The 17,984-nt window shown below is 39.7% G+C and overlaps 1 protein-coding gene across 1 annotated transcript in view; it reads left to right on the forward strand.

Annotated features, from left to right (window-relative positions):
* Positions 1-13,776, forward strand: part of LOC121858788 — a 197,763-nt gene extending 183,987 nt beyond the window's left edge. Inside the window, exons 4-5 of the mRNA XM_042355423.1 lie at positions 13,204-13,306; positions 13,614-13,776. Of these exons, the coding sequence (XP_042211357.1) occupies positions 13,204-13,306; positions 13,614-13,776 (266 nt within the window). The remainder of the gene's footprint in view (positions 1-13,203; positions 13,307-13,613) is intronic.
* The last annotated feature ends 4,208 nt before the right edge of the window (positions 13,777-17,984 follow it).

Below are 17,984 nucleotides of genomic sequence, written 5' to 3' on the forward strand. Positions count from 1 at the left end.
AGAGAGGAGGTGGAAAGAGAAACAGAGAGAGAGGGAGGGCGAACGACTGAGAAAAAGAGAGTGAGAGAGATAAAGATAGAGATGTATTTTGGAATTACTGTATTATAATCCGGATTTGTCTAAAATAACTAAAATAAATTTGGCATGTTGAATGAAATAAATAAATAAATAAATATATACATAAATAAATAAATATATATATATATATATATATATATATATATATATATATATATATATATATATATATATATATATATATATATATATATATATATATATATATATATATATATATATATATATATATATATATATATAAATAAAAGTGTATTAAATCATCAGAACTAAAAAAACATGTAAATGATATAATCTAAATTATATACATCTGTAAGGTCATCACAATACCCAATCAGTTATGTCATTCGTTACAATTAAATATATACCCCTGGGAAGTCGCCAATTATCAAAATGTTTATGTAATTGTGTAAATGAAATAATTATATGCGAATACTTTAAGCCATCATTGGCTTTTCCTTTAATATTTTTAATTTATTTTTGCTCTTATTTTTTCGCCCCCTCGGCCCCTTTGTGGGTCGATGACCTGTGCCCGGGTGGGCTCTGCCCCGTAAGAGTGAGTCACCAACGACCTCATTAACAACACGTCACTCAGTGTTGTCCACATGTGTGTGTGTGTGTGTGTGACCAAACATTTGATCAGTCGTCGTAAATAAGTAAATACATAAATAAATAAGAAAATACGTTAATACGGAGATCTTTCAACATAAATAAGTAAATTTGTAAATTCGAAACTATTTGAATACGTAAATAAGCAGATTTACAAGTATGGTATTATATAAGCAAAAGTAAAATGTGTAAATACATGAATGTGTGTATTTATGCATATGTAAATATGTAAATTAGTCAATAGAATTACGTAATACTTAAATATCCATATACATAAATAGCTGAAAATGTATTTATGTTTTAACAGGTAAAAATTTGTATAGAAATATACAAAATGGTCAAATTCAAGGCCAGGTTCCTCTAGCCACCTCACCATCGCCAACGTCTTACTGTTCTTGTGTTAGAAGGACCCGGAAGCTTTTTCCCAGAGACTTCCAACGTCTCCCAAAAGACCTGCGACATTTGCAACATTTTTCCCGGAAGATATGCAGATTTTTTTTACGGAAGACTAACCCTATTTCTCTGAACATTCATCGCAGCATTTTCCTGGAACACTCGCAAAATTTCCCAGAATGATTTACGATTTTTCCCCAAAAAAGGGTTGTAACATTTGCAAATTTTCTTGGAAAATTTGTGAAATGTGTTTATGCATTTCGAAAAACTTCCCAACGGATTTACAAAACGTATCTCCAGACTAGCAAATATTTCCTCGAATACTCTGAAAAATCCCCCCCCCCCCCGAGAGATTTGCGAAATGGCTCTGTACAACAAAAAATATTCCTAGCAAGAGCTGCAGCACATCCATCCTTCCCTCATTTCCCTTCAAAAAAAGAAATCCTCAGAAATTGGTGAAATGGTCTCAAATTGCGTGCAACATAATCCAAAAAATTCTTGGTGGTCTGGCTGTGTACGTGAGGGGTAGTGGTGGTTGTGTATACGTTATTACCGGCCACCGTGTATACGTGTTAGCCTGTGTGGGTGTCTCTTCCTCCGTCTCTCTGTGGCTCTGCATAGGTGTGCGTTGTGTGGGTGTCTGCTATTGTCGGTGGTTATGGGTGCGTGTTAGTGTGTCACTGTTTGTGTGTGTGTGTTTGCTTCCTGCTGAAATGAAGCAATTTAAATGTTAAAAGAATAAAGGTCCCCCACACGGGTTGTAATTCAAATCGAAGAGCGGAATAGTTCCTGCTTGGAGAAAGGGGGAAGCAGTGAGACAAAGAGAGAGAGAGAGAGAGAGAGAGAGAGAGAGAGAGAGAGAGAGAGAGAGTTATAGCAAGGAAAATAATTGAAAGAGAATTATAGCTATTAAATTATATTACAAGAGATGTAGAACGTGAGAGGAAGAAATAAGAAGGATAATTAATCTGAGACCGATTTAGGCTCGAGCAACTAGACAGACAGACAGACAGTGATTAAAAGAGAGACAAAAACAGTAACAAAGAGAAAGAGAAACAGACATTGAGAAAGAGAGAGAGAAACATACAGTGAGACAGACAGACAGACAGACAGACAGCTGCACGAATGAGTTATATTTCTTTGAGTCTTGGAGTGAATATGTAAACAGACAAAAATCAAGATAATAAAATAGAATTGTGAACATGTAGAGAAGAAGAAGAAGAAGAAGAAGAAGAAGAAGAAGAAGAAAATACAATGTTAAACTTAAGTCTCTCTTATTTTTCTTCCATTATGTTTTGTTTTACTCTATTTTTCTTAACCTCCTCATTCCCTAACTCACTTTCTTATCTGACTTGTCTATTTATCTATTTATATCTATTTTTGATACTACGATAATCTATTGGTATTTAGTTTCATTAGTTAGCTTTTGTTCTTTCATTTTTTTTCGTATTGTCTTTTATACGAAAATTCTAAAGATGTTCCTGTAATATATTCCCACCTTAGTCTTATTATATTTACTGTATATAGGTTCGTCTACTTCAAGGTTTCATTAAGCATCGTTCACTGTGTCTCAACTTCCTACAACATACAACAACTTTTAGAAATTAGGAAAGACATTCAATCTTATGTTGACTCTGATAACAACAAAGTTCCCTATTGTTAAACCTCTCGACGAGTTAAATAGGGGGGGGTATAGTCGTGGTGTGTGTGTGTGTGTGTGTGTGTGTGTGTGTGTCAGTTAATATTGTATTATTATCCATCACTACATCATGTAACCAAGCTAACTCATCACCAAGCTAACTCATCACCAAGCTAACTCATCACCAAGCTAACTCATCACCAAGCTAACTCATCACCAAGCTAACTCATCACCAAGCTAACTCATCACCAAGCTAACTCATCACCAAGCTAACTCATCACCAAGCTAACTCATCACCAAGCTAACTCATCACCAACCAACACGAGCATTGATGAGTGTCTGGCGTTTCCATCCATCCCTCAAAATGTCTGCCTCAAGGAAACTACGTAGACCAGACGAACGTTCGCCTGTCGTCTGGCTGCCTCCAGTGGCGTTCTTTCATGGCAGAAGTTCTATTTCCGTAAGGGGCGACCAACTGCTTCTTCAGAGTCTTATTGAACGTGTGGACAGAACCCCTTACAATATTACCTTCCCTAGTGTTTGTCTGTCTGTCTGTCTGTCTGTCCGTATGAATGTGTGTATGTGTCTGTCTATCTGTCGGTATATGAGCATGTGTGTGTGTGTGTACATGTGTGTGTGTGAATATGAAAGTGTCTGTGTATGAGTGTGTGTGTGTGTGTGTGTACATGTGTGTGTGTGTGTGTGTGTGTGTGTGTGTGTGTGTGTGTGGCGCGACGGTGAAGTGATGTAGGTGGAAAGTCAAGGTTGACGGGGTAATTACCTGCCGCGTCCTCCAACTTCCCGTGGACAAACTTGGTGTTGGGGAGGAGGAAGCTGAGGCCTCTTATACAGTATTACCTCCACACACATACTCTCTCTCTCTCTCTCTCTCTCTCTCTCTCTCTCTCTCTCTCTCTCTCTCTGGAGTCTAATGTTTGACTGGATGTTTCTCTCTCTCTCCCCTTTTGGCTTTTTCCTCTCATTCTCTTCTGCGTTTCCACTCCCTCTTAAATCGAGAAAGAAACAGGCAAACTATTCAACATATTTCTAACACCGAGCGAGCACCCCATTCAGTGTATAAGTTAAATATTAAATAAACTATTGTTAATATGATACCTTTTACCTGTTTTGTAAATTATGAAATGTTTGTCATCAAGATTTTTTTTTCCTTATATAATTTTCATGTTAATTAGACGTGAGTGAACCGAGGTAAAATAACTTTGATAACGTGAAGTATTATGTAAGTCTGAAAGGTAAACATTAAAACAACCTACAATGTAAAACTACCCAAACTGCCTGTTCAGATTTATAAATAGTTAAATTTTCTAAAGTTTCCAAATTACATGTACTTTTATAATTACCTAAACTTTTTAAGGTACCTGACCTTTTTAAAACTTTCTAACCTTAAAAACTTTCTAAACTACCAAAACTTCAAGAACTACCAGATTTATCACAACTGCCGAGGTTTTTCTTATTTACATAATGTGGATAATCTGATAGCCTCCCCAGCTTATTTCACCTTCAGCTTAACCACCATAACCCTAACCTAACCTAACCTAACCTAACCTAGCCTGATCCAACCCCCTCACGAAGCGTTCAGGTGTTTTAATCATATGTTGAAATAAACTGGGAGTGGGGGTGACCTTTAAATAATTGTCTTATGTTTTATTTCTGTTTATGATTTTGTGAATATTAATACAAGAAGAACTAGCTGGGGAAGAAGACTTGAATCGTCAGCCTGAATTACAAATGACTGAAGACTTTGTGTACTGTGTAATATTAATGTGGTACTACTAATAAATTATACATTTGAATAATTTTACACAAGCTTATAAACTTCAGACGGAAAGAGGGAAGGAGGGGAAGAGAGAGAGAAATAAAGAGGAAGGAACAAAAGTGAGAAGTAAATTAGGGAAAGGGAGAAGGAAGGTGAGAGAGAGAGAAATGGCGGATGGAAGAAAAGAGAGAGAGAGAGAGAGAAGAAGGAAGGGGAGGAAAAAGAAGGAGGAAGGAAGAGAAGGAGAGAAGAGAAGGAATGGAGAAAGGGATGGAGATCGCTCACCTGAATATTGGATGTTTGAGTACAATTTTTTATTTTCCGCGGATGGACAGATTTTTAAACCTCGATCACCATTACTCTCCAAATCTGTTTTATTCAGTGGATACTTTGGCTACACGCAGCCCCCCCCCCCTCCTTTCCCCTTACTCTACTTTCTCCTCTCTCCTTTCTCAACCCCTACTTCTTTCTCCTCACCAATCCCTCCTCCTCCTCCTCCATGTTTTCCCCACACCTAGTGTCTCTCTCCTGCCAACATAACGTGCCTCGCTACAGCTCATTTAATGCTCTGCCTGATATCGTTGAAGAAATTAGCAAAACAAAGACATTTAATTTATTTCGTGTCCTAAAGTAAGGTTGACCAGGAGCAGGTGCACAGAGGAAGCTGGAACAAGAGCAGGCCTGAAACGAGAGAGGAAATACCCCTCGTTCATTCAGAAAAGGCGCGTATAGAGCTTAATTACGCTTCTAAACAATTTACGCTTCTAAAAATGAAGTTTTGTCTGTCTAAAGTTCTGCAGGAAATGAGATTATTAAACAAAGTCTTTTACAAAAATTTAGAAATACGAATGTGGACAAAAAAAAAGAACAGCAGCCAGTGTCAATCTGTTATTCATATAAACATAATTCATACTCTGATTTCATTAATGTCTGGATATACTGTATGTATGTATGTATGTATGTATGTATGTATGTATGTCGTATTCATTATCCTGCCTTCATATTCTACCCACCACTCCAACACGCATCTGTTCTTGCTGCTGTTGAAATAATTTGAACCAACAACACGTTTCAGGTGTGGATGCTAATTCCAAAATCCAAATTCCTGGATAATGTCGATGATGGTGGTACCGCGCCCGTGTAATTCTGGCCCGACCGAATTTCACAGCAGCGCCAAATTTTATTCAACCGTTGTATTAATTAAACTGTTTTGTTTTGGGGTGGGGGGGGAGGGGGGGGGCGGCATTGTACCGACGGCAAATTATTAAGAAAGCATAACATGACAAGAATGATATATATTATTTTCGTTGAATATTTGTGTATTTTATTTATTTTACGTGTATTAGGAAAAGTTCTGATGTTATGACATGGAATTTATTCTTGGTCATTCTTGTGTTGTCAGAAATCCGAAGTAGGATTTTGTGGTTCCAATGATACAGGATTAGTTTTCACCCAAGTCTTAGGATTTTGAAGTTGAGTCTTGAACATTGTCGTTAGGATTATTAGTCCTGGCATTGGGATTTTGTGCACCATCGATAGGATTTATGGATCCCCTAGCTATAGGATTAGCAGCGTCTTCAGTTAGAAAATCGTTCCTCACCCATAAGGATTTAGTAGCACTCGGCGATAGGATTTTTAGCATCGTCACTAGGATTCCGAATAACCACTAGTAGGATTTGAAGCACTTACTAGGATTTAAAACGCCACTAGTAGGATCTGGGGCTAGGATTTAAAGTGTCGATAGTAGGATTCAAGTTACTGAGTGGAATTTAAAATGTCACTGGTAAGATTTGGGAGCATTTTCGCTTGGATTCTCGGAGCTACAAATTAGACATTGAACACCATAGCTATAGGCTGATCGATACAGTGTCAGGTCAACTCACGATACAGCATAACAAAGCACAAGAGTGATTACAAAATTACAGTCTACCTCGATACAGTAATATTAATCCTCGTCTAATCTATCAATCACCCATCCTGACTTTTTAACACATTGGTCTGTCTGTCGATAATACAACTAGGTTATAATCGCTCCTAATTAGGCAATATCGTTATGGGTATTGTTCCTGTGTTAATAATGATGATGGTAAGCTGAGGGGATTCGTATTAGTTTTATTGTTGTTGTTTTGTGAGGTGTTTTTGTTAGGTATTACAGGAAGTATACAAAATATATTAGGGATGAATAGAAACAATAATAATAATAATAATAATAAAACAATAATAATAATAATAATAATAATAATAGTGTTAATTATAATCAATAACTTAATGCTAACTTTTTATTATGGAAATACAAAATAAAGCCTCTCGTTGTCTGCCTAGAAATGGAAGCGAAATAATCAGTGTGTGTGTGTGTGTGTGTGTGTGTGTGTGTGTACACATAAATTCTTAGCTCAGAAAATTGTGTAAATATAAGAGAAGCGAGAGTTTGGAAAATGGATATTATGTTCACGTGAAAATACTTTAGCGGAAGTGATTTACGCAGCTATTGTCGCGCTGGAGGGAAGAGAGCGCTCTGGTCGTATGTCTGGCGGAGGTGTAGGAGAGATTTATTTTATAATCTATATTATCTTTATTAAAATGTTATGTTTTTTTTATATTATATCCTAGTTTTTTTTTTTTTTTCATATTGATTTTTTTATTAATTGGTATTTTTTCTTTGTTTTTATAATTATTTATTTTTATTTACTGGAACTGGTAAATTAGTTGACAGTAATTAAGATGAACATGAACCACCTCACGTTACTGTCACTCTCACTACCTTTCTCACCATCCTCCTGACCTCGATCTCACTCTGGCCATTAACCTTCTCTCTCTCACCATCGCTCACTCTAACCTCTCCCTCTGGTCATCACTGTCACTCTCACCACCCCTGTCACTGTCAATTTCACCCTCACCCTCACCTTCACCCTCACCTTCACCCTCACCCTCACCCTCACCCTCACTCTATCTATAATCTCCATTCTCGTCCCCCCTTCAACAAGATGAGTACAGTACAAGACAGTGCTAAGCCATCATCCCTCACTAAGTGCTATAATCTCGAGGTCGTATTGAGGGGTGATGACCCTTAGTGCTTGAGGTGAGGGTAGGGTAGGGCGGCGCGGTGTTGATGTCGATCAGCTGATGTGTCAAAACAATATAATTTCTCTGTTTGTTATTCATTTTTTGTTTTTCTCCTGATATGAAAACTTGATGATGTTATGAATATCTAATGACGTAGATGAGGATATACTCTCTCTCTCTCTCTCTCTCTCTCTCTCTCTCTCTCTCTCTCTCTCTCTCTCTCTCTCTCTCTCCTCAGAGAAATATGATAACATGTATTTCGCGTCACGTGGTATTTTTCCAGTTCTCTTTTATTCTTGTTTTTTGCTCCATCTCTCGCGTTCAATAATTTCCTAGACAAGTGTGATGATGGAGGAGGAGGTAAGAGGGGGGGATGTGGTGGTGGAGGAGGAGGTAAGAGGGAAAGTGGAGGTAAGAGGGTGGATGTGGTGGTGGTGGAGGAGGTAAGAGGGGAGGATGTGTTGGTGGAGGAGGAGGTAAGAGGGAGGATGTGATAATGGGATGGTGGAGGAGGTGTGTGACGGGTGAAAGGGTGTGGTGGTGGTGTGTGGTGGAGGAGGTGTGTGATGGGTGGTAGTGGTGGAGGAGGTGTGTGATGGTGTGGTAGTGGTGGAGGAGGATGGTCCCAGGCTGGGCGGGTGAGCCTTGTTATTTAGTGCTGACCTGTTTAGGTTAAGTGGTTTGGGAGGGTCAGTGGCATGGGGGTCTGATCTCTCCCTGTCACTTCTTTTCTTCCTCCTAAACATTCAATAGTGTATCCATAGTTCTCATAATATATTAGATTTAACGTTAACGTCTCACCCGCGCATTATTATTATTTTTTTTTCCATCTCTTCCTTCGTCTCCACTTTCCGCCCAAGTGGGAGACATGACACGTACCGCATCTAAACCCCCAGCTTGAGGACATTTCTCTATAGAAGATAAATGCTCTCATACCTCACCACAGGACCAAAATTTTATGAGTTATACGTTTTTTCGTAATATTGTTTTAATATTTGTTAACGTCCTGAACACTAATATACGCGCGCTATAGTGAAGACAGTGCTGCTCTGTTTGCATCTGGGGTCCATAGTAACTGCGTTCTAGCCACAGGAACACTTCGTTAGTTCTTCACCTACAGGATTATTTATTTTTTATAGGTGATAACTATTATTTTAGGCTGGGTAGGTTTGGCACCGCTCATACACCCCGACTCTTGCTTAGAGGAGCAACTTACCAGCTACCGCAAAATATTAATTATTCATCGTTTATAAAATGAACCAGTTTAGTCTAACATAACCTAACCTGGGATAGAGGGGTTAGATAGGCTAGATTACTTCGTTTTATTGACGTTAAATCAAATAATATAGCAGTATATTGGGTGAGTTTTTCCAATCGTTCCTGTGGATCAAAGTCCCGGATGTAAACAAAGGAACAATGGCGTCAGAGCGAGGAAGCTTATAATAAGTGTTCAGGACAGAAAAACTAATACAAATTATATTACAAACACCATGTACCCCGTAAACTAGTGGCCTCCTAATGGGACAAGAAAACATTTATCTCCTATAGACAAGTGTCCTCAAGTTAGTGTTGGTTCGATACTGCCTTCCATTATTCCAGAGTTAATTGTTTTTGTTTTGTTTATTTATCAGATGGAGAATCAATTTACCCTTAATGCAACTCTAATATTAAATTAAAAAGTGTTGTATTCCATCATTACGAGTGGAGGTGCCATGATTGTTTAGTTCCCCTGTTAGTTTTTGATGTTACATTTTCTTTAATGTGTTGGTGATAACACATTTTCTTTAAAAGTGGCTTCAGACGTTATTGAAGGCTAACCTTAACGTATTATTACCCATTGTATATAATACGTTAATGTTTTAACGAAATGACGGAAAGAAAAAAATGATAGTCGTCTAAAGAACCATCAAGAGTCACTCTGGTGTAAGGCTTCGTCAAGGGTCACTAGTGTAGGCTCCGCCAAGGGTCACCCTAGTGTAGGAATCAGTCAAGGGGCCGCTCCATTGTAGACCTTCATGACACAGTTGTTCCCATCTCTGGATAAGAATCCATTGTACCAGCATGGAGTGTGTTTGCCGTTACACGCAGGCAGCTGTGATTGTGCGCAGTTGACACTACAGTGCAAAGAATCTTATGACTGAATTCCTGAAAAACGCAATTTAAGAAGACCAAGTATCAACCCATTCCTATACTGGGCATGGTGGCTGGCTGGAGGTCAGGCCAGGTCAGGTCAGATCAATTTGACATTTGTATTAAACGGGAGTGGCTAGTTGAAATTAACTTACGTTAGGCTGATTTAATTCTATCCGTATTGTGCGTGATATCAGAGTCTGCGCTTTTCTGGAATTCTGCTGTGCCGTGTATAAATTCCTAAAACGTTCAGCAGTGATGAAATAGGTTTGTGCTCCATTCACCACCATACTCCACACCAGTTAGGGAGGTCCAATATCCCTGACGATAAAGCCCAATCGTTTGTAAAATTATAAACACAAATGGATCATATATACGTTTTCAGAGCACCGGGTCATTCCGGAAATGCTCAGGGCAATTTATGAATTTTGTATTATGGTAAATGGAGCACAAACTTACTCCAGTATCAAGCGCGCGCGTGAGGAGTTCTTACAGAGGGCAGCATGATCCCGGGAAGTCCAGATGAGGTTGAGTGAAAAGAAGTTACATGTTCATGCCAAAAGGGAAAACTTTTTATATTTACTGACATAACTAAATGGATAATACCTGATATATGTTAGAAAAGTAGATTGTATTTATTACGCTCTTCACTATCAACCGGACAATGCATAAATTAGGTGAGTAATGATGGGATTCACTTATAGTTTGTATTAATGCTTACCTGTATAGTCTTCTCTATATACAGGTTATATTGAATTTTCTTAATTTCTCCATTTCCATGACTAAAATAATTCATCAGAATATACCTAAACTCACTAGCGTAAAATTACATACAAGATTTATGACTTAATCCCTTAATACATAGATAACTTGTGATTATTTCTGTTTTATAACCGTGTCCGTCATCTCCCAAACTGCTCATAGAAATTATTGTATTAGTGGCTTCGAAATTGCTACGTGAATTGCTCGTAACTGAATTTCACCATTTATGAGGGAGTGGCTAAATGTTGGTGACTCTGCCTTCAGTGCTGTACGTGACATGCTCTCTATGACACACTTACGTAATCCTAAGACTTATTGAATATAACTAGCGGGATCCTTACACCCCTGAATATAACTAGAGGGATCCTTACACCGCTGAATATAACTAGAGGGATCCTTACACCGCTGAATATAACTTGAGGGATCCTTACTCCCCTGAATATAACTAGAGGGATCCTTACTCCCCTGAATATAACTAGAGGGATCCTTACACCTCTGAATATAACTTGAGGGATCCTTACTCCCCTGAATATGCTTAGAATATTCTTAGATGGATCCTCAGTGTCCTTGAATATACTGAGAGGGATCCTCAAACCCCTGGAATATACCCCGAATGATCCTCAAAACCTTACAAGTACCTAGATAAACAAAATCATTATAACAGAATCCCGTCTCCCTCTCAAGCGCTCTCTTGGTCCTCACAATCCCCGGAAGTACTTCATGGGATCCTCAGACCCCTTGAAGATACGCATGTAAACAAACTGATCACGGCAGAAGCCAAAACCCCTTCACACCCCCCAGCAAGGCTCCCCTGCCAAGGCTCCCAAGCCCCCCTCCACTCTCTCCTGCCAGCCGAGGAGGCCAGAGGCAATAATCTCAGGCAAGAGTTGGTTATTTTCCGCCTCTTTAATCACATCTCCCGCAATCTCCTCACGTGAGTGCCGCTGACGTCACCACTCTAGCCACGGCTATATGACCTCGCCCTCATACGTGACCTCGCCCTCATACGTGACCTCGCCCTCATACGTGACCTCGCCCTCATAATGACCTCGCCCTCCTTGATATCCGTGAATGTATATTTAGCGTTTTTTGTGTTATTTTTAATCGTGATTGATGACTAAATGCGTATTTTACAGGAGTATATATTCAGGAATTGCTCTCTCTTTTTTTTCCTAGTAAATATTTAAGAATTACTGAGTTCTTTTACGGTAAACATTCACGACTCACTCTGTAGGTGTTTTAATAAAGTCGAAAGCGGATTAATCCCCTGAATCCAGGTACTTGTTTACTCCCCACAGATTGAAGGCTATAGAAATACTGTACAGGAGTATTTAAAGATATTACCTACCAAACTGTGTGTGTGTGTGTGTGTGTGTGTGTGTGTGTGTGTCATTTATGAATTTGTGCAGTGTATTTTAATGTGTGTGTAAGTTCGTATATATGTTATTGTTGTATGTGTACGGTGTTTAGGTGTTTGTGTATCTGTAGATTTGTCTGTTCGTCTGTCTTGTGTGTCTGTCTGTTGGTATATACACGAATACATCCTAATATAATATGAAAGAGACATCTATTAGTCTTTCTCATTACAGTAAAAGAATAATTTTTGATACACAAACACACACACACACACACACACACACACACACACACACACACACACGTATCCGACAAAACAAAAGCGGATCTATCCCACCAATCCACACTATACGGCGACAGCAACTTGACATCATCTATCCACCCTATCCACGTCTAACCTTTTTAATAATTATCACCTATGGACACTCAATACTCTCTCAACTTCTCTAACCATTAAAACTATCTACTTTAGGTTCCAGTAACAGATGACAGGAATAAACTCAACCGGAGACCAAATTCCCAAATGTTATATTCGTAATGTAATTTTTTTCTTCTGTCTCCTAAACTAGTAATGACAGTATCTAGTCATGGTAGAATCTCAGTAAAATTTATGTTATTTTTGGTGTAATTTTTAAATGTTTCAGTTTTATCAGACCTCCAGTTAAGTTGAGAACATTTGAGATTTTGGTCCTCCGTAAATTTTTTTTTTTTTTTTTGACACTCGCCAATTTCCGGACCTGAACTCGAAACATGACCTAACCTCACCTAACCCTGTCTTTAACCTTACTTGACCTAATCAAACTCGCAATTTGAAGGGTTAAACTTGGGTCTAGTTCAGGGTCCTGGTCCGGTGTTTTAATTTTGGCCACATTGACCCCCTTATCACACACACACACACACACACACACACACACACACACACACACATACACACTAATTCTAGCATATCTATATAATAAGGTTCTATATTTCTAAGTTTCTCTTGTATCTTAAATATTTATACTCATGTCTTGTCTTACTTTTTTTGCTATCTTGACTCTGTTCACCCCTGACGCAACTTGATCACCCCCTTGACGCAACTTGATCACCCCCTTACGCAACATGTTCACCCCTGACTCAACTTGTTCACCCCTGACTCAACATGTTCACCCCTGACGCAACATGTTCACCCCTGACGCAACATGCACACCCCTGACAATGTGTACATCCCAAATCACGTACACGCCCACTAACCACGCCCACCTCAGTTGACAATCTAACCACCCATACCCCTCACCCCCAACTCACCCACCTAACCCCCCTTCACCCACCTAACCATCCCCTCACCCGACTAACCGCTCCGGCCACTGTCCACCTACCAACGTTTGACCCGGCTAACCAGTACACCCCGGTACAGATGCGGGGAGCACGAGTCGTCACCAGGTTGTCCCGGCTGATTCACCAGTACGACCTCTCCTTACTGTCACCACCTTCGGTAAGTGGTGCCCTACCATCGCCCGGTACTGTTGGTAGTGGCTTTGTGGCTCTGTACTGGTAGTGGCTTAGTGGTATTGTTTTGGTAGTGGCTCTATGTAGGTACTGGTAAGGCTTAGTGGCTCTGTGTAGGTACTGGAAAGGCTTAGTGGCTCTATGATGGTAGTGGCTTAGTGGCGCTGTGTAGGTAGAAGCTCAGTGTTGGTACTGATAATGGCTTTATGGATCTTTACTGGTAGTGGCTTAGTGGCTGTGTTGGCGCCGGTAGTAGAGCTGTGTAGGTACTAGTAGTGGCTTTGTGTTGATAGTGGTTAAGTGGCTTTTCGTTAATAGGGGCGTAGAGGCTCTGTATTGGTCCTCGCAGTGGCTTGGTTGCTCTGTGCTGGTTCGTACAAGTAGTGGCTTTGTATTGAAAGTACCTCTGTGTTCAAATTGGCTAGTTGCTCTGTGCTGCGAGTGGCTTAGTGGCCTTGTGCTTGTACTGGCTTATTGGTAATGTGTTGAAAGTGGCTTTATTGCTGTGTTAATAATTGACTTTATGGCTCTGTTGCGAGTGGCTTTGTGGCATTGTGCTTTTACTGTTAGTGGCTTATGGAGTATGTTAATAGCGGCTTTGTGGGTCTGTTTCTAATGGGATTTTGCTTGTACAGATAGTGGCTTTTTGGCTTTGTGATGAAAGTGGCTTAGTGGCTCTATGTTGCGTGTGGCTTAGTTTCCTTGTGGTTGTACTGGCAGTGGCTTATTGGCGTAAGTGAGTATGTCGTGTTATTGGAAGCGGCGCTGTCCTGGTGGCTTGGTGTAGTGACCTAATGGTTCTGTATTGAGAGTGGCTTATTGAATTTGTGCTTGTACTCTACTTTTAGTAGTTTAGTGGCTCGGCATGGTAGGTTAGTGGCTTAAGGGCATAGTGACTCGGTATAGTGGCTTAGTGATTCGATATAGTTGCTTAGTGGCTCGGTATAGTGACTTAGTGGCTCGATTTAGTGGCTTAGTGGCTCGATTTAGTGGCTTAGTGGCTCGGTATAGTGGCTTAGTAATGGAAGTTGTTTATTAGTCCTTGTAGATGCTCTATGTAACGGCAGATAATAATAAGAAGATATCTACGGACTTCGTTGTGCCTATTGCATCGCCTTAGACTTCTAGACATGATATCCACCCGAGGGAACGCACTCCTGTTTTAACCACTCCTACGAACGTTCCCCTGTTTTGGCCGATAAAAAGTCCCCCCACTCCCCTGTTTTTGTTGAGAAAATGTCTCCCTGTACCAACTGAAAAAAATGGTCCTCCCTATTTCGGCTTAAAAAAAAGTCCTCCCCCTTTTTTTTTTTAACTGAGAAAAGGTCCCCCCGCTTTTCACTACCCAAGGGAACGTGGCCGCCCTTCCTAGCCGGCGTATATTTACATTAACCTCTCCATTGTTCATCGGGTCTTCTAAATCAACACTGGATATGCCTCACCCCCACCAGGCTCCATCTTATTCTATTTTTAGTCCATTCTGAGTCACTCTACTGAGAGCATACTGCCTGTGTTTATAAAAGTAAATAAACAATATAATATCACATTGTTTGATGAAATCTTTATTGAGAGAAGAAACTTAGACTATATTTTTATGCTCACGTTACTGTGAGTCCTTCTACGTATCAGATGCTGTGAGAGATAACGCGTGGACAATTTTTAAAATGAAGTCAAATCGAAGAAAATACACTACTATATCATTTTTCGTCCACCTAAACTGGCATTTAAAGACTTGTATATAGGAAAAGTTGTTCCTTACCTCAAGATTTAGTAATAATTTATCCAGCCCAGTAACAGTAGTTTTGTTTTTCCGTAGTTTTCTTTCTCTGAGAGATTCTAAGCTCAACACCAGCCACCCTGGGTTGATGCTGTACAAAGAGAGTTGTTAGTGGCCACCATCTTTGTCAATATTAAATTACTGTTGTTTAATTATTTAGTAATTGTTATATTTCTTCTTCTTAATCAATAATTCTATAGAACCTTTTATATTTTGTTACCTAATTATATACTGAAAAGTGGGTGCCATAGGAATGACTGCTCGTTAGGGACAGTGTGGATACAACAGTGTAAACTAAGCCTTTGGTACACAAGGAGTCAGTGTGGCCGGTACTGCCCTCGACCGCATTCACTTCCATGTTGTAAACTTAGGTAACCATTTTCAGCTGGGTGAACTGGAAGTGCACTGGGATCGAACCATCTATCCTTGGGAACAGAATACGAGCGCTGTAACCACCCGACCGCCGCACTCCAATTATATAACACAAAGTTATATAAAGAAACATTTGTCCTATTTCCATACCAAAAGTAACAGACATTGTAAACAGCTGGAAGTCGTCAAACCGACATTAAACCAGTTATCAAAGATGACATAAACCAACTAAACCCAATCTAACGGTAAAACAAAATTTATTGAACTTCGACATAATTATTTTTTCTGATGATTAGAATTACTTAGAAAAATTTTAATTTAATTTTCGTTATTGAAAATTAAAACGATTGGTAAGGAATGCTTTATTTTTTTAATTAAACAATGGTCGCAATTTTGTCCAGTTCTGTTACTGAAAACATCCTTTTGTCGGCTCCTGTGACCGACTGCGCCATCGACGAATGTATTATTGTCGAACCGTATTGTAAAAGTCGACCCCCTGGCAGCCAATTATTAGCCGACTCATACGGTCAACAAGAAGCGTGTCCAATTAGTGGTCCAGTTAGTCACTCGCTCTGTGCTGCAACACTTTACTTCGCCATTTAATGTCCAGTATATAGATGTCACTTAGTCGGATGTCCTACAATACAATATATATAAAGGAACACATCTTGTAGGATATCCAATATGTAGAGGATATATTATGTTTACATGTCCGATATTGGGGCGTAGAATGTGTCCAGTTTGGGTCTCTTTATTTAGGAGGGTACAGTGCAACGGAATAGATGTCCAATATGCCACGTATTTTGATTGCCAATATGTGTAGGACACGAAAACATATTAGAAATATATATATTTTTTCGGATTACATGAAGATTTGGCACCCCAACTTATTTTACATGATGATTGAACACCTTAACGCAAACCTAACCTAACCTAACCCCCAAGTAACGTTTGGGTGTATAATCATCAGGTGAAATAAGCGGAGTTGTCTAATATTCAGGTGAGCCATTTTTCCTCACCAAATTATAACAAGAAATGCAAATTAGTGTTTCCTCTAATACTACTCTATAATGGGTGAACATGATGGACAGACAGGTGACGGCAGATAATGGGTTTAGTTATGAGGTCAAGTATAAGGGGAAGGGTAGTTAGGTCAGAGGGGACAGGACAAGAGGTCACCACTACACATAGTCAATTGTCCTCACCAAAATTCCTAAAAATTGTCCTCGTGAAAATAATATTAACATTGTCTTCATCAGGAATAAGTTATTTTGTCCTTATGAACATTACCTTAGATACTTGTTTTCATGAGGAGTGTGTAACTCGTCCTTATCAGAAAACATGTTGAATCTCTCTCTCTCTCTCTCTCTCTTTCTCTTTCTCTTTCTCTCTCTCTCTAATTTAATTTAAAAAATATTCCTCAGAGAGATTACATATAGGGCTTCCTCCACAAGAGATCATAATTTAAAATAAAAAACAACACAAGAAACACCTTCAACACTAGAGTTTAAATATACACACAGTTTACCTTCAAGAAAGTAGATTATGTCTAACAAAAAAATCCCCAACCAGAGATTACACTTTAAATCCTTCAAACACCAGAAACACTCAGAAAAAAAAATCCACCCCAACCAAAATCCTCAAACGGTGCAGAAGGGAAAAATATATCGAGATCTTAATTAAATTGCAGGCGAAGCTTAAGACAATGCAGGTGAAGCTTAAGACAATGCAGGTGAAGCTTAAGACAATGCAGGTAAAGCTTAAGACATTATAGGTGAAGCTTAAGACAATGCGGGTGGTGTAATGCCTTTCACCTTCAATCATGGTTAATTAATGTTAGCCCCTGATGAAGGCCACACAACACAACACGCGCCACTAAGGTTCATCCCGCAATGCCTTCTGTATTAATCAGTAGTCTTTCTTGACCAGTGTTTTAAGGTTCATTATTGTATCGGGAGATCCAGGTGTGGTGTACAGGTGAGCGAGGCGGGAGGTGTGGGGAGGAGGAGGTAGTGTGTGGTGAGATCGGGGAAGAGGGAGGACTTGGTGAGAGGGAGGAGTGGTTGTGAGAGGGAGGAGTGGAAGTATGGCGATGGAAAAGGAGGAAGGGTGATGATGGGAGAGGTTGTGTGGCGAGGTGGACGTGAGGAGTGTGTGATGAAGGGTGTGGAAGAGGAGAGGAAGAGAAAGAGTAGGAAGGATTGAGAGGGTTAGAATATAGATGGTGAAGTGAGGGGAATGATGTGATGAAAGGGAGGGGAAGGTGTGTGATGAGGGGAAGGTGTGTGATGAGGGGAAGGTGTGTGTTGAGGGGATGTGTGTGTGGAGAGGGGTAGGGGAAGATGTGTGGTGAGGGGAAGGGGAAAGTGTGTGGTGAGGGGAAGAGGAATAGTGTGATGAGGAGGGGAAAATGTGTGTGGTGAGGAAGGTGTAACACAACAAGGAAATGTGTTCCCCGCGGTACTACTTACTGACAGTATCTACCTCAGACTTTGATCTCTAAAATTGCTGTTCATAACACCTTGTTGCTCCTTCATTTT

Source organism: Homarus americanus, unplaced genomic scaffold (genome assembly GCF_018991925.1).
Source record: "Homarus americanus isolate GMGI-L3 unplaced genomic scaffold, GMGI_Hamer_2.0 scaffold41807, whole genome shotgun sequence".
NCBI lineage: Eukaryota > Metazoa > Arthropoda > Malacostraca > Decapoda > Nephropidae > Homarus > Homarus americanus.